Source organism: Lepidochelys kempii, chromosome 1, assembly GCF_965140285.1.
Source record: "Lepidochelys kempii isolate rLepKem1 chromosome 1, rLepKem1.hap1, whole genome shotgun sequence".
NCBI classification, from domain to species: Eukaryota; Metazoa; Chordata; order Testudines; family Cheloniidae; genus Lepidochelys; species Lepidochelys kempii.
Window position 1 is genome coordinate 111,708,642 of NC_136380.1, and position 27,217 is coordinate 111,735,858.

Genomic DNA, 27,217 nt, shown 5'->3' on the forward strand with positions numbered 1-27,217 from the left:
AGGGATGTCTCTTCAATCCTCCTGCAAGATCTCAGTGAAACTTCCATGGAGGTACTCTGCAATCCTCTCTCGAAGGTTTTTAGGGATCACAGACTTATTTCTTTCTGTGCAATAGGACGGTTTCCCATGTCTGTTGGCAATATCTTTGGCAGGCATCATTTCTGTAAACTGGGTAGCAGCATGTGGGCCTTCGTGGCTTCAGGACGCCAGTGCTCTCTGTGCCTTTGTCACCCTCGAGCAAGATATCAGCTAAAATCACCACTGCCAATGGAAAAAATGGTGCCAGCATTTAGTGCCATTGCTCTATATGCATAATTTCATGCAACCGAACAATTCCCTCACCTCTGGTGGGTCATACTCATCACAGCTGGTGCTCTGAGTGGTGCTGTGCACAAGCACTCTGAAGAAGAAGTGTCAATAAGTGTGTGTTTAAAACTTTAGGGGAGCAAGGAAAGGGAGTTCTGAATCTTAATTTTCACTTACCATTATGACTGTTCTGGCAATGGTACCTCTGTGTATTTTATTTGTAGTTGCTGCCATTGCAGCCTTAAGGGGTTCCCCCTCTGCACTTGCAGGATGTTTGAGCCAGATCAGGAAGAAAAAAAGAGGACCCGGGAGGACATGTTCAATGAGGTCCTGCAAGCCAGTGCTACATCAGACCATGAGCAAAGGGCCTGGAGGGTGAATAATGCAGACAGCCTGGAGAAAGAAAGAGAATGGATAGGGGAAAGACCTAGGAGTCCTAGCAGGAAAAGAAGAGGGAGATACACCAGGACATAATGGGGCTTCTCTGGCAGCAAATACCCATGTTGCAGACCCTTATGGACCTAGAGGTTCAATAATCATGGGCTCACTTCCCTATGCAGTCCCTGGAGAACTTCATTACAGCAACTTCCTACATCTTCCTTCAACATTTTTCATGACATCAGACGCTGCATCCCTTCCCCTACCACTCTATCCCATGGGACATTAAGAACAACCACAGCTTCACATACACTGACTGTGAAAGCCACAGTTGGTATGTGTTTAGCTAAAATGGACATAAATGTTATTTCTGTTCCATAACTTAACTATTTAACATATTTGCTTTTAAATAGCAGAAATCTTTCTTTGCACTGGTTTTGTTACTGAATAAAATTCTAATCTTTTGGCAAATATTTCATCTTTATTAGTTCACATCATATGCTGCAGAGTGCCTAGCAGTACTAAAAGCACCCACTTGTTATTGCACAGTGTGACACAACTCATAGGATCAGTGACACAGTATAATAATCATAAATGTACAGCAAACACCACAAAATTACACCAAGCACCACACAATTCCTAACAGGTCCCAAAAAGAACAAGGCCAGGTGGAGCACAGTACACCCCAAAGCACTAGTGTGGCTCACTCTTACAATATTCTTTCAAAGCCTCCCTGAGCCATATAGCTCCATGTTGAGCTCTTCTCGTAGCACTTGTGTCTGGCTGTTCAAACTCAGCAGACAGACACTCCACCTCTGCCTTCCACCCTGTCAGCATCTTTTCCCCCCTTTGCTTCACAGATATTACATAGGACAGAGCAGGCAGCTATAACTATTGGGATATTTTTTTCACTGAGATCCAATCTGATGCTGGTGTCCCTTCAGTCTACCAAAAGCACATTCAACTGTCATTCAGCACCTGAACCGGTAGTTGAATCTTACCTTGGTGCTGTCAAGGTGGCCAGTGTACAGCTTCGTGAGCAAGGATTAAACTGTGTCCCCCAGAATCACTATGGTATTTCAACATTGCCAATGGTAATCTGCCAGTTGGGAAAGATAGTCCCTGCTTATAGCTTTCTGAACAGTCCTGTGATCCATGCACCTTCCCTGACCAGCCAACACTGATGGCTTAGGGAGACGTGAGTTGCTATTGTATTTGAAGGGAAGAGTAGCCACATTTGGATTTCTTCATAAATGGTTTAATGGAACTCCAGAAAGCTTGAATCACCACTAGAGTCTGCTGTTGTGTGAAGTAGCCTCCACAGTAAATTCATGAAGATCTGGGATTTTAGGTGAATCCTGTGTGGGTTTAGTGAGGATTATGTAAGCCCTTGAAAGATTTTTAAAAGAATATAGCTGTTTGAACTATGTCTGATGTAAACCAGTTTAATGGACAGAATTGATTTTTAGACACTTCCTCTCACCTTTTCTCAATGGGAAGGAGAGTTGTGTTTGATATAAGGGGGACTCCTCCTTTAACCTGTCAAAGTTATGTAGTGCAGATGGAAGCTCAGGAGAGCAACGTGAGGTATTCACTCAAAAACTGAGTCATGCCTTTGGAAGAGTTCCCAGCCCTCTGGTGGTCCAGCACTTTTTAGCAGCTGAACTCTGATCTCTAACTTCCAGCACAATTTCATTTGTGTCCAGAGAGCATCTTTACTGAATAACTTGCTGTACAAAAATGTACTGAATAAAGATAAAAAGAAAAGGAATACTTGTGGCACCTTAGAGACTAACCAATTTATTTGAGCATAAGCTTTCGTGAGTTACAGCTCACTTCATCGGATACATGCTGTGGAAAGTGTAGAAGATCTTATTATATACACACAAAAAGCATGAAAAAATACCTCTTCCCACCCCACTCTCCTGCTGGTAATAGCTTATCCAAAGTGACCACTCTCCTTATATTGTGTATGATAATCAAGATGGGCCATTTCCAGCACAAATCCAGGGTTTAACAAGAACGTCTCGGGGGGGTGGGGTAGGAAAAAACAAGGGGAAATAGGCTACCTTGCATAATGACTAAGCCACTCCCAGTCTCTATTCAAGCCTAAGTTAATTGTATCCAATTTGCAAATGAATTCCAATTCAGCAGTTTCTCGCTAGAGTCTGGATTTGAAGTTTTTTTGTTGTAAAATAGCGACTTTCATGTCTGTAATTGCGTGACCAGAGAGATTGAAGTGTTCTCCAACTGGTTCATGAATGTTATAATTCTTGACATCTGATTTGTGTCCATTTATTCTTTTACGTAGAGACTGTCCACTTTGGCCAGAGTACATGGCAGAGGGGCATTGCTGGCATATATCACATTGGTGGATGTGCAGGTGAACGAGCCTCTGATAGCGTGGCTGATGTTATTAGGCCCTGTGATGTGTCCCCTGAATAGATATGTGGGCACAGTTGGCAACGGGCTTTGTTGCAAGGATAGGTTCCTGGGTTAGTGGTTCTGTTGTGTGGTATGTGGTTGCTGGTGAGTATTTGCTTCAGGTTGGGGGGCTGTCTGTAGGCAAGGCCTGGCCTGTCTCCCACGATTTGTGAGAGTGTTGGGTCATCCTTCAGCTCTCGTCCCCTAACGCCCCTACTCGCACTATATTGATGACATCTTCATCATCTGGACCCATGGAAAAGAAGCCCTTGAGGAATTCCACCATGACTTCAACAATTTCCATCCCACCATCAACCTCAGCCTGGTCCAGTCCACACAAGAGATCCACTTCCTGGACACTACAGTGCTAATAAACGATGGTCACATAAACACCACCCTATACCGGAAACCTACTGACCGCTATTCCTACCTCCATGCCTCCAGCTTTCACCCTGACCACACCACACAATCCATCGTCTACAGCCAAGCTCTGCGATACAACCGCATTTGCTCCAACCCCTCAGACAGAGACAAACACCTACAAGATCTCTATCAAGCATTCTTACAACTACAATACCCACCTGCAGAAGTGAAGAAACTGATTGATAGAGCAGAAGAGTTCCCAGAAGTCACCTACTACAGGACAGGCCTAACAAAGAAAATAACAGAATGCCACTAGCCGTCACCTTCAGCCCCCAACTAAAACCCCTCCAACGCATTATTAAGGATCTACAACCTATCCTGAAGGATGACCCAACACTCTCACAAATCTTGGGAGACAGGCCAGTCCTTGCCTACAGACAGCCCCCCAACCTGAAGCAAATACTCACCAGCAACCACACAACAGAACCACTAACCCAGGAACCTATCCTTGCAACAAAGCCCGTTGCCAACTGTGCCCACATATCTGTTCAGGGGACACCATCACAGGGCCTAATCACATCAGCCACGCTATCAGAGGCTCGTTCACCTGCACATCCACCAATGTGATATATGCCATCATGTGCCAGCAGTGCCCCTCTGCCATGTATCCAATGTATCCAACTGGCCAAACTGGACAGTCTCTACGTAAAAGAGTAAATGGACACAAATCAGATGTCAAGAATTATAACATTCATAAACCAGTCAGAGAACACTTCAATCTCTCTGGTCACGCGATTACAGACATGAAAGTCGCTATTTTACAACAAAAAAACTTCAAATCTAGACTCCAGCGAGAAACTGCTGAATTGGAATTCATTTGCAAATTGGATACAATTAACTTAGGCTTGAATAGAGACTGGGAGTGGCTTAGTCATTATGCAAGGTAGCCTATTTCCCCTTGTTTTTTCCTACCCCCCACCCCCCCGAGACGTTCTTGTTAAACCCTGGATTTGTGCTGGAAATGGCCCATCTTGATTATCATACACAATATAAGGAGAGTGGTCACTTTGGATAAGCTATTACCAGCAGGAGAGTGAGTTTGTGTGTGGGGGGGGGGTGGTGAGAAAACCTGGATTTGTGCTGGAAATGGCCCAACTTGATTATCATACACATTGTAAGGAGAGTGATCACTTTAGATAAGCTATTACCAGCAGGAGAGTGGGGTGGGAGGAGGTATTTTTTCATGCTTTTTGTGTGTATATAATAAGATCTTCTACACTTTCCACAGCATGTATCCGATAAAGTGAGCTGTAGTTCACGAAAGCTTGTGCTCAAATAAATTGGTTAGTCTCTAAGGTGCCACAAGTACTCCTTTTCTTTTTGCGAATACAGACTAACATGGCTGTTACTCTGAAACCTGAATAAAGATAATCACTAGTATCTGGACTCAAAAAGGTGTTGATGAACTAGTTTTCCTTAGCAGGTGTTGCACAGATTCTCTGGACAGTCTTTTATTTTTAAAGAAGGTAAATAAATGCTGGCAAGATCACTGCAGACAAATGGTAAGTTGACTATTTGCTCAAAATGCAAGTCCCTGAGACATCAAAGAAATCTGGTAAATTCTGGGGACACTGTAAAAAATCAGAAGTGAAGAGGGAGTTCAAACAGTCCTTCAGCCTTGACTGAAAGGGAATTTTCTTAAAAAAATCTAACCCCCCTCCCCACAATTTTTTATTTATTCATTTCACTCCAAACAGTAAGGGGGTCTGCACTTATCCTCCACTTGCAGTTTTTTTTCTGGGTACTTCCTGGTTGCTTATAAGCAGCATTCAGCAGCTCTTGGGTGCTTCCCCAACCTATAAAATTAGAATGGTTCAAAGTTAACATTGAAAGAACAGACAAAACATTAAACTCACAAACACATGGATAATTTCCCTCAAATTGGTTTTGATATCTTCACAGGCAGAAATGTGATATAGGACATTGGGGCATGAATCACTAATAAAATAGTCTTAATTCTCCATATCACTCGTAATGTTTAAATGATAAGATAACGGCACTTTGCAGGGATGGCAGACGGGCAGTTACGAAAATGAAGGAACAAACTGGTTGGCAACGCCAATCTCTGCACTCCTGCCACCCCAAATTAAAAATGCTGCAGGAAAAATTACCGTTCAAAGGTTTTCATGGGAATTTTCTAAACAAAACAAAAGTATTTAATTTAGTTTTCACATAGTATTCTGAAAAGAAAATTTTATTTCCTCTTAAAATGATATTTTGCTTTGGTTTATGAAAACTAAAAATGTTTGGATTTTCATTTTTTAATTTTTTTTTCGTTTGGAGGTTTTATTCTCCTTTCTCTTTTACTTTCCCCTGTTTTCCACTGGTTTAGAAAAAGAAAAGGTAGGAGGGGAAGACCTCCAACTTATTTACTGCTTTCCTCTGAGAAAACGTTAAGAAAATGTTTCTTTTCAACAGAACTTAAAAAAAAAAAAATCCAGTCAGAAAATTGAAAAATTTTGTTGAAATTGGAGCTTTCCTGTGAACAGATATTTAGACTAAACCACATTTTTCCAGTGGGAAGATTTTTCAGTCAAAACATATTAACTACACATATCAGAAAGTGAAGAGAAGAGAAGGTGGCAGTATTAAACTTCTATCTCTTCCCTTCCCCCTCCACCCCCAAGAGTGCCAAGTTTCAGTGTGTGGCTTCTTTAGCCACTTCTAATGTAGGTTCTAGCATGAAATCTAAGCTGGGAAGAGGTCAGCTTTCCATATTTAATTTTTTTATAAAAGTTAAAATTGGTTGTTGGATGTGAAACTGTTGCTCAGCTAATGGGGGGTGAGGGGAGAGGTGGAAGGGGTCTTAAATAACCTACAGAATCTCTTGCTTAAAAAGAGAAGAGAGATATGGAAAAATTAAGACAACAGATATATTCATATTGATAATGAGAAGTATTTATAACCTTCCCCTATCTTCTCATCACTTTACTGGGAACTGATTTTCATAGGCAAAGGATATGTTGCATAACCCACTTTCTTCCCATCATAAAACTGCTTTTTAAAAATACATTTTTAATGTCCAATTAATAGCAGTACACCACTGCATAGTGTGCATTGGAAGTGTATTGGTGCACTTCTTGGGTGGTTGAAGAGTAGAAATAATGCAAAATATTATACCATCTTAATAGCTCTTAAAACTGACTACAGGGTTTGGAATTATTTGTGATACATCTTACAATACAGTTTGTGCTTAGGTAGTATTGGTATCAAGGTCTACAATTTTAAAAAACATACCTTTTACAAATCTGATTTAATACATGTAAAAATTACAATGTGTAATTAAGATGTCTTACAAGTCAATTAACTAACACGGATTCTAATATAAAATACAATCCTGTGTGCTTGTAAACAGGCAAATTGATTCAATCAGTGTTTTACATTTGCAGATCATGATTAGAAGCATTTTCTTATTTTTGGATCGTACATACGTGCTTCAGAATTCATTGCTTCCTTCTATATGGTAGGTATCTGTGTAAGTACACTGCTAACATAATTGTTGAACGTGAATTTATTGTTTTTGTAAAGATTAAACTTTACTTTTCCCCCCACGATTATTTTGTTTTGTATATGTAACGCATGTAATATCTTTCATTTCTGTAAAATTCCCTGTAAATGTATGGAGTTAAATCATGTGTGAGATCAGTTTTTGTCTGGGAATGTTATATAAATCAAGTTATATTTCTGATTTTTTTTTATTAATTTTTAATATTTATACAGGGATCTGGGGCTAGAGCTTTTTAGAAAGCACATTATTAGTGATAAACTAGTTCAAAACAAGACCATTGATGGAATCCTCCTCCTGATTGAACGGGAACGGAATGGTGAAACTGTGGACAGAAGCCTGTTACGAAGTCTGTTAAGCATGCTGTCTGATCTACAGGTCAGTATAGCAAACCTTACTAATAGCTGCCATGCTTAAAGGCAGACACAAACTGTGGACCTTTCTAATTCTTCTGGTCCTACAGGAATAACTTTTTTCTAATTAACATGTGCTTTGGAATTAAAACCATATTTACCATGTTTTTAGGATTATGATTAAGTTTAGTATCTATACATATAACTGTTCAGTGTCTGTCTATAGCTTAATTAATTTTCCACTAAAAATCTATTGTAGGTAAATTATTCAGTAAAATAAAACTGAACATGTCATTTATTCTTGAATACCAGTGGCTAGATTGAAGTTTTAGTTTAGTGAGATTTTTTCCAAAGAAAGTTAATTCCATCCTGTAGTAAGTCTCTAATAATACACTTAAAAATACTGTATCTGCATTAATGTGTCTGGTTTCAGAGTAACAGCCGTGTTAGTCTGTATTCGCAAAAAGAAAAGGAGTACTTGTGGCATCTTAGAGACTAACCAATTTATTTGAGCATAAGCTTTCATGAGCTACAGCTCACTTCATCGGATGCATACTGTGGAAACTGCAGAAGACATTATATACACAGAGACCATGAAACAATACCTCCTCCCACCCCACTCTCCTGCTGGTAATAGCTTATCTAAAGTGATCACTCTCCTTACAATGTGTATGATAATCAAGTTGGGCCATTTCCAGCATAAATCCAGGTTTTCTCACCCTCTTCCCCCCCCCCCCCCCCAAAGTCACTCTCCTGCTGGTTAGTGAGTTTCGGGGGTGTGTGTGTGCGGAGGGTGCGAAAACCTGGATTTGTGCTGGAAATGGCCCAACTTGATTATCATACACATTGTAAGGAGAGTGATCACTTTAGATAAGCTATTACCAGCAGGAGAGTGGGGTGGGAGGAGGTATTGTTTCATGGTCTCTGTGTATATAATGTCTTCTGCAGTTTCCACAGTATGCATCGGATGAAGTGAGCTGTAGCTCACGAAAACTTATGCTCAAATAAATTGGTTAGTCTCTAAGGTGCCACAAGTACTCCTTTTCTTTTTATTAATGTGTCTGTATCTTTGTATGAACTAATTTGGGTGGCTTGACACACATTTATAAAAGAAGCTTAAATAGGGATGCTCCTTTGGGTGGTACAAGTAAGTGGCCGTATTAGTTGTAACACCTATGCCTGTTGCTCCCCTCCAACCAAAAAAATCTGGGAAACCTCATTTTAATCCATATTAAAATGATTAAAGAATAGAAGTCTAGTACTGATTTCCTTTCAAAAAAATGAGTTGCATTGTATTGAAATGCTCCTTTTTGTTTTTCAGTGTGTCAACAGCAAATCTAAACTTGTCAGTTGAAAGTATTTGAGAACTCATTATTACGATAGACAAAAAGTTATCTCCTTGAGACACATGTGACTGTGTCCTGCTTATCGCTTACTCTGTCATTCTCTTCTCCTTTTGTCCTCTAAATGAGGCAATTTTGCTTTCCCTTTTCTCCCAGCTATAGGCAATGACTAACATAGGTCAGCAGAGCTTTGATATCTTAATTCTTAAATCATGGGTATGCAGCTCCCAAACAATATATGTCCACTGTAAATTGCTATAAATGAGACCAAATCCTTCTCATGAAGCATGTACCCAAAGGCAAGTCTCAGTCCTGGTGGTGAGAAAATTGACTTTGCTTCCAGACTTGAGTTTCTAGCATGAGTCAACGTTGCAATGTTCTCAAGCTACTGGATTGACTTCAGAGTTGTATTTTTAAACAGTGTAATTCTGTATTAAAATATGTGGCCTTTAATTGATTCAAAAGTCTTTTTTTTCCATTTAATCTTGACACAGATTAAATGTAATAACAAAAATATATACCACTGGCATATGTAAAATAATTTGGGCTTAGTCCAGATCCCAGTGGAAAAAGGTTTTGTGATGTAGACCCATCACCGCATTCTGGCCTCTCTAAGAGATAACCAAAAAAGATTGGGCATGAAGTCCAAGCATTCTATATGTGGACGCAGTCAAGATGTAATTTCATGGATTTTCATTTAGATTATACTTGAACAGGCGTGAGTGACCAAGTGGGCTAATAATTTTTGCACCTTTTATTCAGGTAAACTAGAGCCTCCTGTCAGCATTCCAGTCATGCTGTCCATTCTGTGTTTGGTACAACCAAGATCATGAGCCTCCTTTCATCCTTCCAGGAAATTCTTTAGCTTGGATCTCCTTAGTTTAGTTAGGTATTCCCTGTTCACAGGGTGTTTAAATATGTCTGAGATATTAGGGGAAGGGGAAGAGAAAAACCAATAACTATTCCATTTTCTGATAAGGCACTGCAAAGCCAATCTGGCTCAGTTTCTGCCTTTCATGCTAAGCCTCCTAACTGTCATCCATAACGGGCTCTGGTATATCTGGAAAATAAATGCGTAATAGTCCTTCTTTGAGTTAGTTACAATGGGTGAAGATAAGCTTCTGTCAGTCATTGACTTTAGACCATGTAATGCTCCATGAATGTCCATGCTGGAAGATGTGGAGCTGGCTTGTGTTCTCTTTTGCCAGAGCTTTCCCCTTTATTAGCCCAGGTATTCATAGCTGCATCACCTTTTTCATGTCTGTCAGATTTTTAAGAGGCTAGGGTTTAGTAGTAATTTTTTGATCTCTACTAAAGGTAAATATACCCCCTTTCTTGGTTCCTTCCGATCATGTGTGCATTTAGATACGATTTTCTCCTTTGAATTATTTCAGACTGATACTTTTAGTTCTACTCTAGATAGCCTCTAATCTAGGTATTTTTACCATGGCTGCTGCTATAGTAGGTGAAATCCTTTATAGATTCTCCAGTAAATAAACATGGATGGCTGTTTCTCCCTCCACATCCCCACAGAAAGAGGTTGGTTATTAAGTGAAGGCCAAGTTAATGAAATGAGTTGTACAATTGGTTTGAAAGCTGTGAGGCTGCTATTCAGTCTAATTTCCTTAGATATCAGTTCTGTAGTTGAAGGCCAGCTGCTGAGAAGGTTCTGTCTTCTGCTCACATGGCTCTCATTCTTTTGGCTGACTGTTCCAAGGCAGTGTGACTGCATGAGGTCATAATCCCAGAAAGTGGGGGTGTCCCTTCAGATATTTTGGGCCAGTTCCCATGGAGGGTCTTGAACATAAGGAATGAAACCTAGAATGTGAGTCGCTCTTCAACACAAAGCCAGCGTAAAGAACCAGGGCTGGGATGATGAATTGGTGGACTGCTGTACTCTCAAATGTTTGTAAGTAGTCATTTTGCAGTAGTCAAACTTAAAGCTTACAAAAGAATGGATTCCTGTGACCAAGTCTGAATTTGATCAGAGTGGGCTTCAATCTGTCTGGTTATCTGTAGATATAAAGAGTGTTTTTCACAGCTGTGGCTACTTCAGCATACATAATAGAGGAGTCTGACAGTCCGAGGGCAGATGCCCTCCATGGTGGGTTGATGTTACAGTAGCAGCAAATTTTCAAAGTGCTTTTCTCTCCCAACTGACATTGCCCTGTCTTGCCTGGGCCTAGTTTCAGCCAGTGGCTCTTCATCCATGTGCTGATATCTCCCAGGCATTACGATTACTAAACTCTGAAGCATAACATTTAATTTCACTTCAACAAAATATATCATTAATTATCATAACTAGATATTTTTGATATCCATACAAATCTTGTTAAGCTTCAGCAACTTCATGTGGCAGTGAGTTCCATGGTTTAATTGCACATTATATGAAAAAAATATTTCCTTCCATTGGTTTTGAATTTCTCACCTTTTTTAATTCCAGTGAATGCCCCCTGGTCTTGTTATGAGACAGGGAGAACAGAAGCTCCTGGTCTGCCTTGTCCAGGCCATGAATAATTGTGTATACTTTTATCCTGTTCTCTCTACTAGTCTCCTTTCTAAAGTAAACAATCCCGGTCTTTTCAACTGTGTTTAATATGATAGTGTTTCATTGCCCTTGATCATTCCTGTTACTCTTCTTTGAATCCCCTCTAGTTCAGCAGTAGACATTGAAGAGGGAAAGGATAGTCCAGTTCGTCTGCACCTCACTTATCTCAGTGAGCTAGAGCAAGATGACAGACCCCAGATTTCTTGGATGAAGATTATTTTGGAGACGGTGTTCCTAATTAGTCCAAGCATTTCACCGAAAAGGAGTCACCGGTTCTGTGCTGTGATTTCACTAATTTGGAGCTATTGTATTTAGTGCAGGAATGCTGGCAGGAGGATCAAACTCAGCTGGACTAAGGTCCCATAATTGTGTTATGTTGGTTACTGGTGTCTGTGTGATTTAAACAGAAGCCCATTGATTTAGACAAATAAGACACTGAATCCCTGATTGAAGCACGCTTACGATATATATGGTGTGGGAAAGCTCCCATTGCATTTGGTCATTCTGCACCTATTCTACAAATAAACCAAGAACTTCATTATCCAGTAGTGTCACTGGCACTTTTCTTGAGGACAGATAATTTTGTGTCGTGGGATATTTTGTTTCTTTCATCTTGACAACTAAAAATGAAAAAGCCAGCCTTAAGCATGAGGTTAATAAGTAACTAAATTAATAATTTCATTTTTACCTAGGTTTACAAAGAATCATTTGAACAAAAGTTTTTGGAGGAGACAAATTGTTTATACGCGGCAGAGGGCCAAAGGTTAATGCAAGAAAGAGAGGTAACTACAGTGTGAATGAGCACTAGGAATTAATTAAAAGACAGTGGGGCCCAGTTCTGTACTGAGGTTACACATGTACGCCTCCATGTACTTCAGTGTGAACTGCATTGGTGTGTGTGAGAGAGAGAGAGAGAATTGAATCTAGTGTGTTGAAGTATCTTTATGTCAGTGGTTTAAGTCAGTGGTCCACGGATGCCTAAGATTTCCAAAAGGGTCCATACCTCTATTTGAAATTTTTTAGGGGTCTGCAAATGAAAAAAGGTTGAAAACCACTGCATTAAGTGCATGACTAGAAGTGAGATAACCCAGTGAAATTTGATCTCCCTAAATCATGATGTTGGAGAGCACAATAGTAAGAGCTATGGACGGTATTGTCAACATTACTTCACCCAAGAAATTGTAGTGTGCTTCTACTGTCATTCCAGTCTTTCTTTGATTAATACCTAATTAAGCAGTTGAGTTTTAAAAAAGGCTTATTTACTCAATAGACTATGACAGTTTTGTTTTCTGTTCTTTCGGGTTAAAGCGATACTGTCCTGTGGACAGGCCACAAATTTAGACACTTCTCAAAATGTAAAACAAATAAGTGTCCCCTAGTTAATATAAATGTATTGGCTCTCCCAGACAAGGGCTGTGAAAGTTAACTAACTCACCACAAATATTCTGAAAGCAAGTGTCTACATGACACTGATGTAAATTGCCATGTCATACCTGTGTCTCTTAGCGTTAGAGAATAAATTAAGGATGGAATAATCCTATCTTGTCAGTACTCTGCTAATGTATAGTTAAGATAATTGTTATGATAAAAAGGTTATGCATATGTCATATTCCTTTGTGTTCAATAATTAAATCATTGCATTCTTTTCTTTTGCTAGGTCCCAGAATATCTTCACCACGTTAACAAACGTTTAGAAGAAGAAGGAGACCGAGTAATAACATATTTAGACCATAGCACACAGTGAGTACAATTTTTCTTCCATTTTCAGTATAGGCCAAACCTGCTTGCTATCCATTCATAAAGTAATGAGATTATCCTTCGTTCAAAAGAAGGCAGGATTATTTCAATAGTATCTAAAAGGGTAATAATATTGAGCTTACCTATAACAAACTTTGTTTTACGAAGACTATGTATCTTGATTAAAATTAAAATACACAATAAAAAGAAAAAATGGGAGAGAAACTCATCTGGAAAGATCTAGCAATATGAGTTTCAGGTTTTTGAAATCTTTGGGTTATTATATAATGTATCATTTGGACTTTCAAAATAGTAGTTCGGTTAACCATTCATGCTCTCATCATGACATTTAGCTCAAACTGCCTGAGGGAAGGGAATGTGCTTTTTGCCTAATGCAACTGTTAGGTATCATCACTCATGAGCTCTATTTAAAATGGCAGTCCACTTTAATAAAAGTGTTCTAGGCTATATTTGGCATTTGATCGTGTTACAATGCTGACTTTATTAAAGTATATCTGTTATTTCTCATTACTTGAAATTGAGAAATTGAAATCAGAAATAATGGAGGACAAGATAGGTGAAGTGCTGATAGAGTACTCTCTTAATATCCTGGGACCAGCATGACTATAACAACGCTGCATATCAAGAATAATGTCAGGTTAATTTAAACCCTTAAATTAGGTTTTGTAAAAAACATATTTTCTAAAATTTAAGACCAATACAGTTGTTCTCTGATTTGTTGGCTTACAATCTATTAGTGTAAAGCCAGGATTTGGGTGTTTTGTTTTGCTTTAGGGTGCTTTTTTGTTGAAAAATTGCTGAATATTGCTCTGCAGTATTTTCAACCTAAGCATTGCAGCACTTTACTAGTACATAAAAGACAGAAAAGGAAACTGACCAGTCTTAGTCAAATGCAGTAAGTAAGTAATCTGCATTATAGGTGGAAAGTAGAGATGAGCCTACATTGCAAACTTCAGAACCAAGTTTAATATCTTCTCCCAGAGTTTGGTGGTTTGATATGGGGTTCTAATTCAGTTCACAAGTGTGCTTCTTTAACCATGAAACCTTAGTTCAGAATTTGGGTTTGAATTTTGAACCACACTAATCTGGGTTGTTCAGTTTTGAGGTTCCAGTTTAGAACCATCTCTTTTTCTATAAAAAGTAGTAGTAAATAAGAATCTTTAAAACTGTTCTAATTTTTAGTATCTAATTTTAAGGTGTTACAAATAATAGCAAGAGCTTGTTTTTTAAAATAACATTTTAATTAGAATCTCCATTTCTTAATTGCATATATTTTTGCAGTATTTTATCTTGTTTATCCCTGTTAGAATTTTTTTGTATATGTAAAATACAGACTGCAAAATTAGAATAAACTGAAAATTTTCAATGTTTTGTCATGTAATAGTGGGAGTTATTCACAAAGCATCCTGATAAGAGAGTAATCGCCCTCAACTGTGCAGTATTTCTTATGTGCTTTTTCTTGCCTTACACAGGAAACTACTAATTGCTTGTGTGGAGAAGCAACTACTAGGAGAACACTTAACAGCTATTTTACAAAAAGGTATATCTTTCTTAGTTCTTGTAACCTGCACTGAAGGGCAGATTCTCATACTCTGCAAATTATGGTAGATTGTACAACTATTACGTTAGTAAAGAATGTGGGCCGTAGCAGCGACTTCCATGCATACTGAAAGTCAACGCCGAATAAAGTTATGTCAGCCACCAGTGCAAGAAGATTGTGTGTGTGAGAATATAAGAAGATTCTGATCAGTTTTGTAAAACTGTTTAAAGGTGGTTAAACCCTTCACCCTTACTTAGAGTGCCACTAGTCATTTCCAAAATAAAAAGTGCTAATGGCACAGGATTATATAAACTTCCAAAACAAGCACTTAAATTACTGCAGTAATTCTGTGTAAATTACACAGCACAGGTGGAATTAACTTCGTTTGATTGTCACTATATAATTTAAAGGATCTTTGTACAGTCAAATACAGCCGAGTCCCAGTGAGGAAACCTGTTAAGCCAGTGCAATATATATTCTCTCTTTGCATCCTTTGGTGCATCTCTGGAAATCTCAGATTTGTCCAACAGTCTTCTTCAGAAGTACTTGTTAAGTGATCAGTGCCTCTGATATCCATGTGGTTTTTTTTAAAAATTAACAGGAACAATCATGTCAGTCTTCTTCTTTCACTGGATTTTTAGGCTTGATTGATGTTTCCTGATCTAGTATACGTTTTGATCTAAAATATCTTCTCTGTTCTTAGCTCTGGGTGATCTTTAGGTTCTGGGTCTTCTGGCAACTTAGCCTCACCCCTCTTTGTTTCCTTCATGTTTCAATAAATGTTCCTCCCCTTTTCCCCCACTTATTCTTCCTTTGTTTTCCATAAAATACTTGGGATACTTTTCTCAGAACTTCTGACATTGACTTCTTTTAGTTCTCTGCCTAATCAGATGAAAAATTATCTGCTTTGGTCTACTTTACCAGTCTGCCCCTTTCGCTAACTGTCTCACATGTCAGTAACTTACCCTCAGAACCCATGAGTATTGCTGACTAGATGTGAGTGAATAATTGATTTTTATTTTTTTTTTTTGGTTTGAGGATGAATCAAAATATTCAGGGGGAAAAAATTCAGTTTGGTTTGAAGCAACACTATTTTTTTCTTTTTTTTTCTTTGCTGAAACAAAAAAAGAAAAATATTTGATTTTGGGTCAAACAAAATTATATGTTCAATCCAAAACACTTTTCACCCGGTATTTTATTTCAGGTGTTTTTCACCCATATTTTTGTGTGTTTTTTTTTTAAATACAAAATTTCCAAATGAAATGCTATTTTGAAATGAAAAGTCAAAATATTTAATTTCAAAATAGGAAAAACAAACTGTTTTTTGACATTTTTCCATTCTGTGGACCAAAATTCAACCTGAATTCATAAATAGTTTCAGTAACCCCAAAAAAGTCAATGTATAGCCCAGCTCTGTTACTTGCTGTCAAGCTATCTGTAACTGACTAGCTGCCATCCTCTTCCAGAACCTACTTCTTACTGTATCTATCTTGCTCTCTGTCAGAGGGCTTCTAGCACCAGACTTCTATTATTTTTTTTTAAAGCCCTAAACTGTTTTCTAACCTCCATCAGTGTGTGAGTCTATCAAGGTGGTTTGTATAATTGACCTTTCTCATTTGCTGTGCAACAACCAAACCATTATAATGTTTATATGCTGAATTAGACATCTTACTACTTCTCTTCCTCTTTCTTTGTCCCTATTTTAATGATATAAATATACTTGTTCAATCTTCGGCCTTCGCTGAAGTGCTTCATTTTATTTTAACTGTTTTATTCCATCTTAAACTTATTTTGAAATACAGGGGTTTAGATAGTTAGTTCTCTTGTTGATATAGGAATTGATGTCATTTGTCAAAGTGTTACTTTAAAAGGTTTTCACAGTGACTTTTTTATGTAGCAGACATCTGAGTAAGAAATGGTATGCAGTCATGTTTTAATTCTGAACTCTTTCCTAGTTTATAATATATATTAATTGTCCCTATCTATGTGGAGATATATGTGCAATTTTCAGAATAGAATTGGTTTTTATATTTACATTTTGAGATTGTGATATTTGTAGATTTAAATTAGTTCAGCTTTCACATTCTGTATCTGCACTTAGACTTACCCAAATTTAAATTTTTTAACACCCATTGACTTACATGACTTTTTGCATTCATTTGATCTAGCAGCACATTATAATCTCCTTAACATCCAAGCATGCAAATAGAAGAAGACACTATCTTTTGTAGGTTTTGTTCCTTAGGAGAAGGCATGTGGTGTAGTCAGCCTGATACAGGAAAAGAAAAGCTTAAAAATGCTTAAGAAACTTTTCTTGTATTAGTACAGCTGCCACTGACCAGATGTTGGGTTTTTGTCTTGTGAGCGTAATAAGACATTCCAAGGCTATAGCAGTACTTTCAAGAAGTTGGGTGCCGCCTTCCTGTTAGAGTAATTTCACATATATTTTCCTTGCCTATCAAATGTGTGATATAACACAAGTTGTGTGATATGGTCCAAGCACATGAGATGGAAAGAAAAAGGGAAGTATTACTATATTGGCTTGAGGGAGCAGGGGAGGTTGTCACCATATTTGACTTTCCTTTTAACTGACAAATATTGAAAAAGAGAGCACTATGAGATGAAATCGGTTGTTCATGTGCTGAACAAAACTAATAGATGGGTGTGAGACTTCCCTGTACTGTTTAGTTGCTGCTATCTCTGACTTAGGAGGAGGCTACCCTCTGATGCGGTGGAGTATAATTTTCTTCATTGCCCGCTACTCACCAAAGAAAACCTACCATATATTTTCAAGACATTGTAATCTATCTATTTTAGGTGTTTTTATGGTTTATATTGCTGCAATAACTAAAGACTAAGCAAGCTAGTTTTATTTGCATTTTCTTATCCAGCATCATCCTTGAATTGCTTCTCGTTTATTTATAAAAGTAGAATAAGTTCCTGGCCTTTGTAAAAGTAGACTAAGTTACAGCACAAAATGACAGTGCTAGTAAGAATTGGATGATTCAGGTTTTCAGGAATTGATCTGAACATGAGATAATTCAGCAGTATTTGGAATCAATTCCAATTTGGAGTCATTACCAGACATCCAATTAAATTTCAAAATTCATAAATAGAAGTGTATGTGTAATATGTTAGAACATGACACAAAACCTGAGTGTAACATCAGCTTAATTGGTGAAATGAATTCTGTTCTAATTTGGGAGGGGATGCATTAGTAAAGGCAAAAGTTGAGCCTTGAAAGAATTTGTGGTAATTTGTGTAGATACTTGTCAGGGTTCCTTCCCCACTCTGGGGTACAGATGTGGGGACCTGCATGAAAGACCTCCTAAGTTTATTTTTACCAGCTTAGGTTAAAAACTTTCCCAAGGCAAAAATTCTGCCTTGTCCTTGAATAGTATGCTGCCGCCACCAAGTGATTTAGACAAAGAGCCAAGGAAAGGACCACTTGGAGTCCTATTCACCCAAAATATTCCCCCAAGCCCTACATCCCCTTTCCTGGGGAAGGCTTGAGAATAATATCCTCACCAATTGGTACAGGTGAACCCAAACCCTTGGATCTTAAGAACAATGAAAAATCAATTTGCACTATAAGGTGGGTAGAAAGCTGGCTAAATTGTCGGGCTCAACGGGTAGTGATCAATGGCTCCATGTCTAGTTGGCAGCCGGTATCAAGTGGAGTGCCCCAAGGGTCGGTCCTGGGGCCGGTTTTATTCAATATCTTCATAAATGATCTGGAGGATGGTGTGGATTGCACTCTCAGCAAATTTGCGGATGATACTAAACTGGGAGGAGTGGTAGATACGCTGGAGGGGAGGGATAGGATACAGAAGGACCTAGACCAATTGGAAGATTGGGCCAAAAGGAATCTGATGAGGTTCAATAAGGATAAGTGCAGGGTCCTGCACTTAGGACGGAAGAACCCAATGCACAGCTACAGACTAGGGACCGAATGGCTAGGCAGCGGTTCTGCAGAAAAGGACCTAGGGGTGACAGTGGACGAGAAGCTGGATATGAGTCAGCAGTGTGCCCTTGTTGCCAAGAAGGCCAATGGCATTTTGGGATGTATAAGTAGGGGCATAGCGAGCAGATCGAGGGACGTGATCGTTCCCCTCTATTCGACATTGGTGAGGCCTCATCTGGAGTACTGTGTCCAGTTTTGGGCCCCACACTTCAAGAAGGATGTGGATAAATTGGAGAGAGTCCAGCGAAGGGCAACAAAAATGATTAGGGGACTGGAACACATGAGTTATGAGGAGAGGCTGAGGGAGCTGGGATTGTTTAGCCTGCAGAAGAGAAGAATGAGGGGGGATTTGATAGCTGCTTTCAACTACCTGAAAGGGGGTTCCAAAGAGGATGGCTCTAGACTGTTCTCAATGGTAGCAGATGACAGAACGAGGAGTAATGGTCTCAAGTTGCAGTGGGGGAGGTTTAGATTGGATATTAGGAAAAACTTTTTCACTAAGAGGGTGGTGAAACACTGGAATGCGTTACCTAGGGAGGTGGTAGAATCTCCTTCCTTAGAGGTTTTTAAGGTCAGGCTTGACAAAGCCCTGGCTGGGATGATTTAACTGGGAATTGGTCCTGCTTTGAGCAGGGGGTTGGACTAGATGACCTTCTGGGGTCCCTTCCAACCCTGATATTCTATGATTCTATGATTCTATGAATTAGGTTCTTAAAAGAAGAATTTTATTTAAAGAAAAGGTAAAAGCATCACCTCTGTAAAATCAGGATGGTAAATACTTTACAGGGTTATCAGATTCAAAACACAGGATTCCCCTCTAGGCAAAACCTTACAGTTACAAAAAACTGGGATAAACCTCCCTCTAGCAAAGGGAAAATTCACAAGTTGAAAACAAAAGATAATCTAACGCGCCTTGCCTTATTTACTTACTCGTTTTGTAATATCAGAGACTTGTACAGGATGGTTTATAGGAGAAGGAGTTTTTTGACCTGATGCGTCTCTGCTTTCCCCAGAGAACACACCAACAAAGCCTTTCCCACCCCCCCAAGATTTGAAAGTATCTTTTTGTCCCCATTGGTTCCTTTGGTCAGGTGCCAACCAGATTATTTGAGCTTCTTAACCCTTACAGGTAAGGAGGAATTTTAGGCTACCGTTATGGTTATGACAATACTATTTTAACAGAGTTTATGCTAATACTTAACACAGGAAACATAATCACCACAGCACCCCGAAAAGAAACTCTCACAGGATATATATTTTTACTGCTCTAGAGGTGGGGCAGTTTTTTTAGTTTACTTACTGATCTTCTGTTTAGTTGTGTTAGATCTCCCGATGAAAAGTGCTGTATAAAAGCTAGGTATTATTATTTTACAGCAAGCTCTCAGTAGGCAGCAGCTGGTAGGAAAATGTAAATACTTTAATTCAAATCAGTTGTTTCTTTCAAAAATATTTTACCACAAACTGCTTAAGCCTGTATAAATACAGACCTAGATCCATAAAGGGGACTTAGGCTCAGCTTTGGAATGCCTGACTTGAGGCTGTTGGTTCCCCCAAGTGGCAGGGCACGTAAAGTTAGGTACCTAGGCTCCCTATACAGTGCACAGGGAGAATTAGTTACCTAAGGATGGAGTTCCCAAAAGCCAGGATTCTTATCAAGGAGCCACCGCAGCTAGTCAAGAACAGAGCGGTAGCTTAAGCCCCAATCCAGAGAGACTTAGGCATCTCTCTCTACTTGGAATTCACAGACATGTACCCTCTCCTGGAGTTAGAGCTGATCTTTCTTGCAAAAAAAGAGGTGGTAGGGTGCCCTCTTTAGGCCCTATAATGTACTGATTAGAGCACTCACCTAGGATGTGAGAGACCTGGGTTCAAACCCACACTCTGCCTGATTTGGAATAGGGATTTGAACCCAGGTCTCCCATATCCCAGGGGAATACCCTAACCATTGGGCTTTGGAGGATTCTGTGGTGGGCTCAGCCCAGTCTTTCCTGTTGAAGCTGTTCCACTTCGTATAAAATAATTAAATGTTTTTCGAGGAGTGTCCCTGCGCATGTAATGGGAGATTTGTAGTAGCAGTGCCTGGTTGGGTCGCATATGCGTAGTCCCCATCTTGCGCCATCTTAGGTAGTAACATAGTGCCATACGACCAACACCCCCTCAGTCTCTTCTCTACCACCCTCAGTTTCAGACAAGGCCTCTGTACTTTAGCTTCTTTAGTCTAACTTAGATTTCTAGTTGTTTAGTTAATAGTTAGTTATTAGCTCATTTAATACTTCCCTTTCACAGTTTATTTTTTCTTTCTATAAAAAACTAACTTTCTTCTCTTATATTAGGAAATTAAATTTCAGTTGTTAGATACCCCTTAGAATAGCATTGTTACCCTCCCTTATGGGAGAAAACCCTTCTCTGAGGGTTATGCCCAGCTCCCCAGGTTTTAAATGCTTCCTTACGTGCAGACTCTCTGTACTGGTCCCTGATGGGCATTCACAGTGTGTTCGCTGCCTTGGCGATACACACATCTTGCAGGAGTGCTCACGTTGCCACAACTTGAAAGCTCAGGCTAGGAGGGTGAGAAACCTGCATTTGAAGCGCCTCATGATAGAGAATTCTCTGCACCCGGCTTCTGAGCCCAGATCAAAGATCATCTCATCTACCCCCTCCCTCCTTCCCCCCCTCCCCCCCGGGGTGGACACTGGTCTTCTGACAGAGGTTCCCCATCACCCACTCAGGCAAAAAAGTACTCCGCCAGGAAGACGACTAAAAAGTGGGCTCCGAACTCTCCTCCTCAGCCAAGAAGTGTTATTCTCCAACTCGACAGACCCCATCAGTACCAACTGCACCAGGACCTTCCACCTCCAAGGGACATAAGAACAGCCACACTGGGTCAGACCAAAGGTCCATCTAGCCCCCCAGTATCCTGTCTTCCGACAGTGACCAGTGAAGGAGTAAATAACACTTCCTTATTTACTTTCTCCACACCAGTCATGATTTTATAGACCTCTATCATATGCCCCTTTAGTCATCTCTTTTCCAAGCTGAAAAGTCCCAGTCTTATTAATTGCTCCTCATATAAAAGCCGTTCTATATCCCTAATCATTTTTGTTACCCTTTTTCTGAACCTTTTCCAATTCCAATATATCTTTTTTGAGATGGGGCGACCACAACTGCACACAGTATTCAAGGTGTGGGCATATCATAGATTTATATAGAGGCAATATGATATTTTCTGTCTTATTATCTATCCCTTTCTTAATGATTTCCAACATTCTGTTCACTTTTTTGACTGCCATTGCACATTGATTGGATGTTTTCAGAGAACTATCTACAATGACTCAAAGATCTCTTTCTTGAGTGGACACAGCTAATTTAGACTCCATCATTTTATATGTATAGTTGGGATTATGTTTTCCAATGTGCATTACTTTGCATTTATCAGCATTGAATTTCATCTGCCATTCTGTTTCCCAGTCACCCAGTTTTGTGAGATCCTTTTGTAGCTCTTCGCAATCTGCTTGGGACTTAACTATCTTGAGTAGTTTTGTATCATCTGCAAATTTTCCCATCTGTTTACCGGATAATTTATGAATATGTTGACTAGGACTGGTCCCAGTATAGACCCCTGGGGGACACTACTATTTATCTCTGTCCATTCTGAAAACTGACCATTTATTCCTCCCCTTTGTTTCCTATCTTTTAACCAATTCCCAATCCATGAGAGGACCTTCCCTCTTGTCCCATGACAGCTTACTTTGCTTAAGAGCCTTTGGTGAGGGACCTTGTCAAAGGCTTTCTGAAAATCTAAGTACACTATATCCACTGGCTCCCCCTTGTCCACATGCTTGTTGACCCTCTCAAAGAATTCTAGTAGATTGGTGAGGCATGATTTCACTTTTCAAAAACCATGTTGACCCTTCCCCCCAAAATTATGTTCATCTATGTGTCTGACAATGTTGTTCTTTACTGTAGTTTCAACCAGTTTGTCTGGTATTCAAGTCAGGCCTGTAATTGCCGGGATCGCCTCTGGAACCCTTTTTAAAAATTGGCATCATATTAGCTACCCTCCAGTCATTTGGTACAGAAGCTGATTTAAATGATAGGTTACAAACAACAAAAAAACTTCAAAAATAGACTCCAACGAGAGACTGCTGAATTGGAATTAATTTGCAAACTGGACACCACTACATTAGGCTTGAATAAAGACTGGGAGTGGATCTGTCATTACACAAAGTAAAACTATTTCCCCATGTTTATTCTCCCCCCTCCCTCCTCCCATTCCTCACATGTTCTTGTAAACTGCTGGAAATGGCCCATGTTGATTATCACTACAAAAGGTTTTTTTTTTTTTTTCTCTCTCTCTCTCTCCTGCTGGTAATAGCTCACCTTACCATATACACTGTAACGAGAGTTACCAGGTAACACGCATTGTTTCATGTTCTCTGTGTATATAAAATCTCCCTACTCTATTTTCCACTGCATGCATCCAGTGAAGTGAGCTGTAGCTCACGAAAGCTTATGCTCAAATAAATTTGTTAGTCTCTAAGGTGCCACAAGTCCTCCTGTTCTTTTTGCAAACTACAGTTAGTAGTTCTGCAGTTTCACATTTGAGTTCCTTCAGAACTCTCGGGTGAATGCCATCTGATCCTGGTGACTTACTGTTGTTTAGTTTATCAGTTTCTTCCAAAACCTCCTCTAATGACACCTCAATCTGGGACAGTTCCTCAGATTTTTCACCTAAAAAGAATGGCTCAGTTTGGGAATCTCCCTCACATCCTCAGCTGTTAAGACTGATGCAAAGAATTCATTTAGTTTCTCCACAATGGCCTTACCGTCCTTATGTGCTCTAGCATCTCAATTGTCCAGTGGCCCCACTGGTTGTTTAGCTTCCTGCTTCTGATGTACTTAAAAAAATGTTTGCTATTACTTTTTGAGTCTTTGGCTAACTTTTCTTCAAATTCTTTTTTGGCCTTCCTAATTATATTTTTACACTTCATTTGCCAGAATTTATGCTCTTTTCTATTTTCCATTTAACTTCCACTTTTTAAAGGATCCTTTTTGTCTCACTGCTTTTTTTACTTTGTTTAGTCACAGTGGCACTTTTTGGGTTCTCTTACTATGCTGTTTAATTTGGGGTATACATTTAAGTTGAGCCTCTACTATGGTGTCTTTAAAAAGTTTCCATGCATCTTGCAGGTATTTCACTTTTGGCACTGTACCCTTTAATTTCTGTTTAACTAACCTCCTCATTTTTGTGTAGTTCCCCTTTCTGAAATTAAATGCTACAGTGTTGGACTGCTGTGTGTTTTCCCTGCCACAGGGATGTTAAATTTAATTATATTATGGTCACTGTTACCACGTGATCCAGCTATTCACCTCTTGGACCAGATCCTATCCCGCAAGGTAGCGGGACCATCTGGTACCGTGGGTACCGCACGAGCAAAAGACCTTAAGCTGGCTAGCTCGGACAAGGCAGCAAAGAGAAACCATAACCCCTGCCTCGATACCATCGGAGCCGATAAGGCATATGGCGCTGAGTAGCTTGGCACAACTACAAGCTGTGGCGCTGCCTTTACAACGCACAGTGCACCATACTCAGCACTGACAACCACAGCACATACATCCGTACTGTCGATAACACCTTCTTCTTTCCCGATGCTCTTGGTACCGCAACGGTTCCTCCACTACAAGGATCTTCTGGTCTCCTCAGGCGCCAGAATCTTCTTGGTACCGACCTCAGTCCAGCACACCCAGTACCGAGCTAACTCACCACACCGCCCAGCTCAGATCCTCCCCTGTTGAGCGATGAGGATGAAGGGGAAATCTACTCCTCCCATCACTCCTTCCCTGTTTATGTATCTACTAGACCAGGTCCACTGCATCAGTGGGATTATCGCCCAGGACCTGAAACTCAGCGCTGGTACAGACACTCAGAAGCTGGTACAGGCCATTTCCACCACAGTGGCCTTAATGGGACCCAGGCGCAGTGTACCGCCCACTATACTACAAGCCTCCCAATTCACCTAGAGTGAGGCCAAGGCATTCTCCTTCATCCTTTGTACCGGGACTCTCTGAAGCCCCAGGAGAGGCAGTTGAAGAACTAGAGGATACTTCAGACCAGGAAGCTGCACCAACAGTCATCATTCATCCCCCTCTCCGGATGAAGCCATCATATCCCCATCCCCCACCACAAGGGATGATTTCAAACAGTTCCAGGAACTCTCTAAGAGGATGGCAGATTCCCTGGACATACCATTAGAAGTAGTGGCTAAATCCCAGCATATGTTTCTGGACATCCTGCAGACTTCAACTTCTTCCAAAATTGCCCTACCAATTAATGGCGCTGTCATGGACCAGGCCAAAATCATCTGGCAGACGCCAGCAACGGTCCCACCCACCTGCAAAAGGACGGATACAAATATTATGGTTCTTCTAAGGGAATGCAATTTTTGTTTTTGCATCCCACACCTCACTCCCTTGTGGTGAAGGCCATGAATGAAAGGGGCAGACAGCATCATTCTAGTACTACCCCATACAATAGAGACGGGAAGAAACTAGATCGTTTTGGCAGTAAGACCTACTCGTTGGTGACCCTACAATTTAGGATTGCCAACTACGAGGCGCTAATGACCAAATATAATTATACAAAGTATTCAAAATTATTCAAGTTTGTTTATTTTCTGAGGAAGCGATGATCACTACTTCCCACTGGCTCAGAATGAGGCTCAACTTCAATGAAAAGGTGGAGAAGAAAATGTTACAAATGGCAAATCAGAGACAGCAGCTGAAAATATTTGACGAGGCAATCCTGAAAGCGAACATTTCCAAGGAAGACTGGAGTCTCATAGACAACTGTGACTAGGACAATAAAAACTTTGCTGATGAGCTGAAGCAATGTGTGAAATTAGGCGAGAAAGAGAGACTGAAAAGAGCAAAGGGAAGAATCTTGGAGGAAATGAGGAACATGCTAGAGAAGCGGAGGAACATGAAGTGAAATGATAGTGACAAACTCGAGTATTCCCTCCTCTGCAAGCTGATAAGACTAAAGGACTTTACATACCGAAATGAAAGGCTCTTAAATATGGCTGAAGATTGCAGAAGCCTAGAAAAATGCAAACGGAAACTGACGCTGGCTGTACGGGTCGACGACGATGCTGAAGAACAAGGACCGCAAAGCAGTAATTGACAGAATAGGGATGGAAATGGTCTGAAAAGATTTCTACACCAAACTGTTCATGTCTCAAATAAATGTCCCACTGCCAGTAATTCAACAGACCAATGAGTATGCTGATGAGGACTGGGGGTACAAAGTTCGACATGCAGCTTACCAAATGAAGGACAGAAAAGCTCCAGGAAAAGTCAGATTGATAACCGAAATAAGAGCTGGAGACCAAGGTCTCTGGGAAACCCTTGCTCAAAAGTTTAGTCATTATTTGGAAATGCAGAAGATACCACCTAGCTGGAAGGAATCCAACACCATTTTTCTGTACAAGAAGGGCGATTGTGAAGATCTAAAGAACTATTGTCAAATATGACTGAGGTCACATGTCGACAAGCCAATCACCAAAATAATAACAAACCTACTCTGAGTCTGGATGCGCAGCAGCCGAGAGATCAGGCAGGTTTTTGAAGGAATTTCAGCACAGTGGACCCATCTTCACTATAAACCAGCTATTGGAGCACTCAAGGGAATACTTCGTCGACTATAAAAAAGCATTCAGCGGCGTAAGAGATCAGTGCTGTGATGAAAGCTCTTGCAGAGCAGGGCATCAACACAAACTACATCAAACTACTAAAGGAAGCAAACTCTGACTGCACTGAAGACATAACTGTTCGACACTGCCTTTTGCATCCCAGTCAAAACAGATGTGAAGCAAGGAGACGTGTGATGGGTTGGACACCCCTTTCATGGTGCCACCTGATGTGCTGGGGTCCCACTGGTTCCGCCTTTTTCATTAGCCAGGGTTTCCTCACCCAGTCCTAGCTGTGCCAGGCCCTCAAGCCTTCTCTAGCACACACAGACGTAAGGCCACACTCAGCTGCAGACACAGACTGAAATCAGCTCTGTGTGGGAAGATTCAGCTCGGAGATTTACTCAGCAGTCACGTGCACATCTCCTTTGGAGTGTAAACCCAAATTAATATTGTTTTCGCTGTATAGCGAGATCTGCACAGAGCAAGCTCATAAAAATTCATCCTCTCCCTCAATGTGGAGAGAGAGATGCACAGCTTTTTGCCTCGCTCTCCCGGGTATGAATTGTACAAACTGGGATTTGTAATAAACAAAAAGAAATTTATTAACTACAAAAGGTAAATTTTAAGTAATTAAAGGAATAGTAAACAGAACAAAGCCGATTACTGAACAAATAAAACAAAACACACAAACTAAACTTAATACACTCAAACAGGTTACAAAATGTAATTTCTCACCCTAAATGTTGTTTTAGGCAGGTTGCAGAGTTTCTGTAGCTTAGAGTTCCAGTTATTTATCTTTACAGATTGGACCTCTGCCTCAGTCTGGACTCAGCCCCTGCCTTTCCCTTCAGGTCTTTCTAGCAATCTTCCTTCTTGGGGAGGCAATGGAGAAGAGTTTTGATTCCCGCATTATGTAAATTCTATTTAAGGCTGGGAAGTAAGGCAATCTTTTATTTCCCAATCTGACACCCCCCCCGCTACCTCTGG

General features: G+C 40.1%; 1 protein-coding gene across 3 annotated transcripts in view; it reads left to right on the forward strand.

Moving 5' to 3' along the window:
* CUL4A (cullin 4A) overlaps positions 1-27,217 on the forward strand; it is an 84,387-nt gene that overhangs the window by 18,885 nt on the left and 38,285 nt on the right. For 2 of the 3 annotated variants that reach the window (XM_073350381.2, XM_073350390.2), the window contains 5 exons: positions 6,921-6,994; positions 7,252-7,414; positions 11,973-12,062; positions 12,938-13,020; positions 14,511-14,578. In XM_073350381.2, coding sequence (XP_073206482.1) covers positions 6,921-6,994; positions 7,252-7,414; positions 11,973-12,062; positions 12,938-13,020; positions 14,511-14,578 — 478 coding nt within the window. Of the gene's footprint in view, positions 1-4,963; positions 5,034-6,920; positions 6,995-7,251; positions 7,415-11,972; positions 12,063-12,937; positions 13,021-14,510; positions 14,579-27,217 lie in introns of all 3 variants that reach the window. The other variant, XM_073350371.2, reaches the window with a different exon arrangement.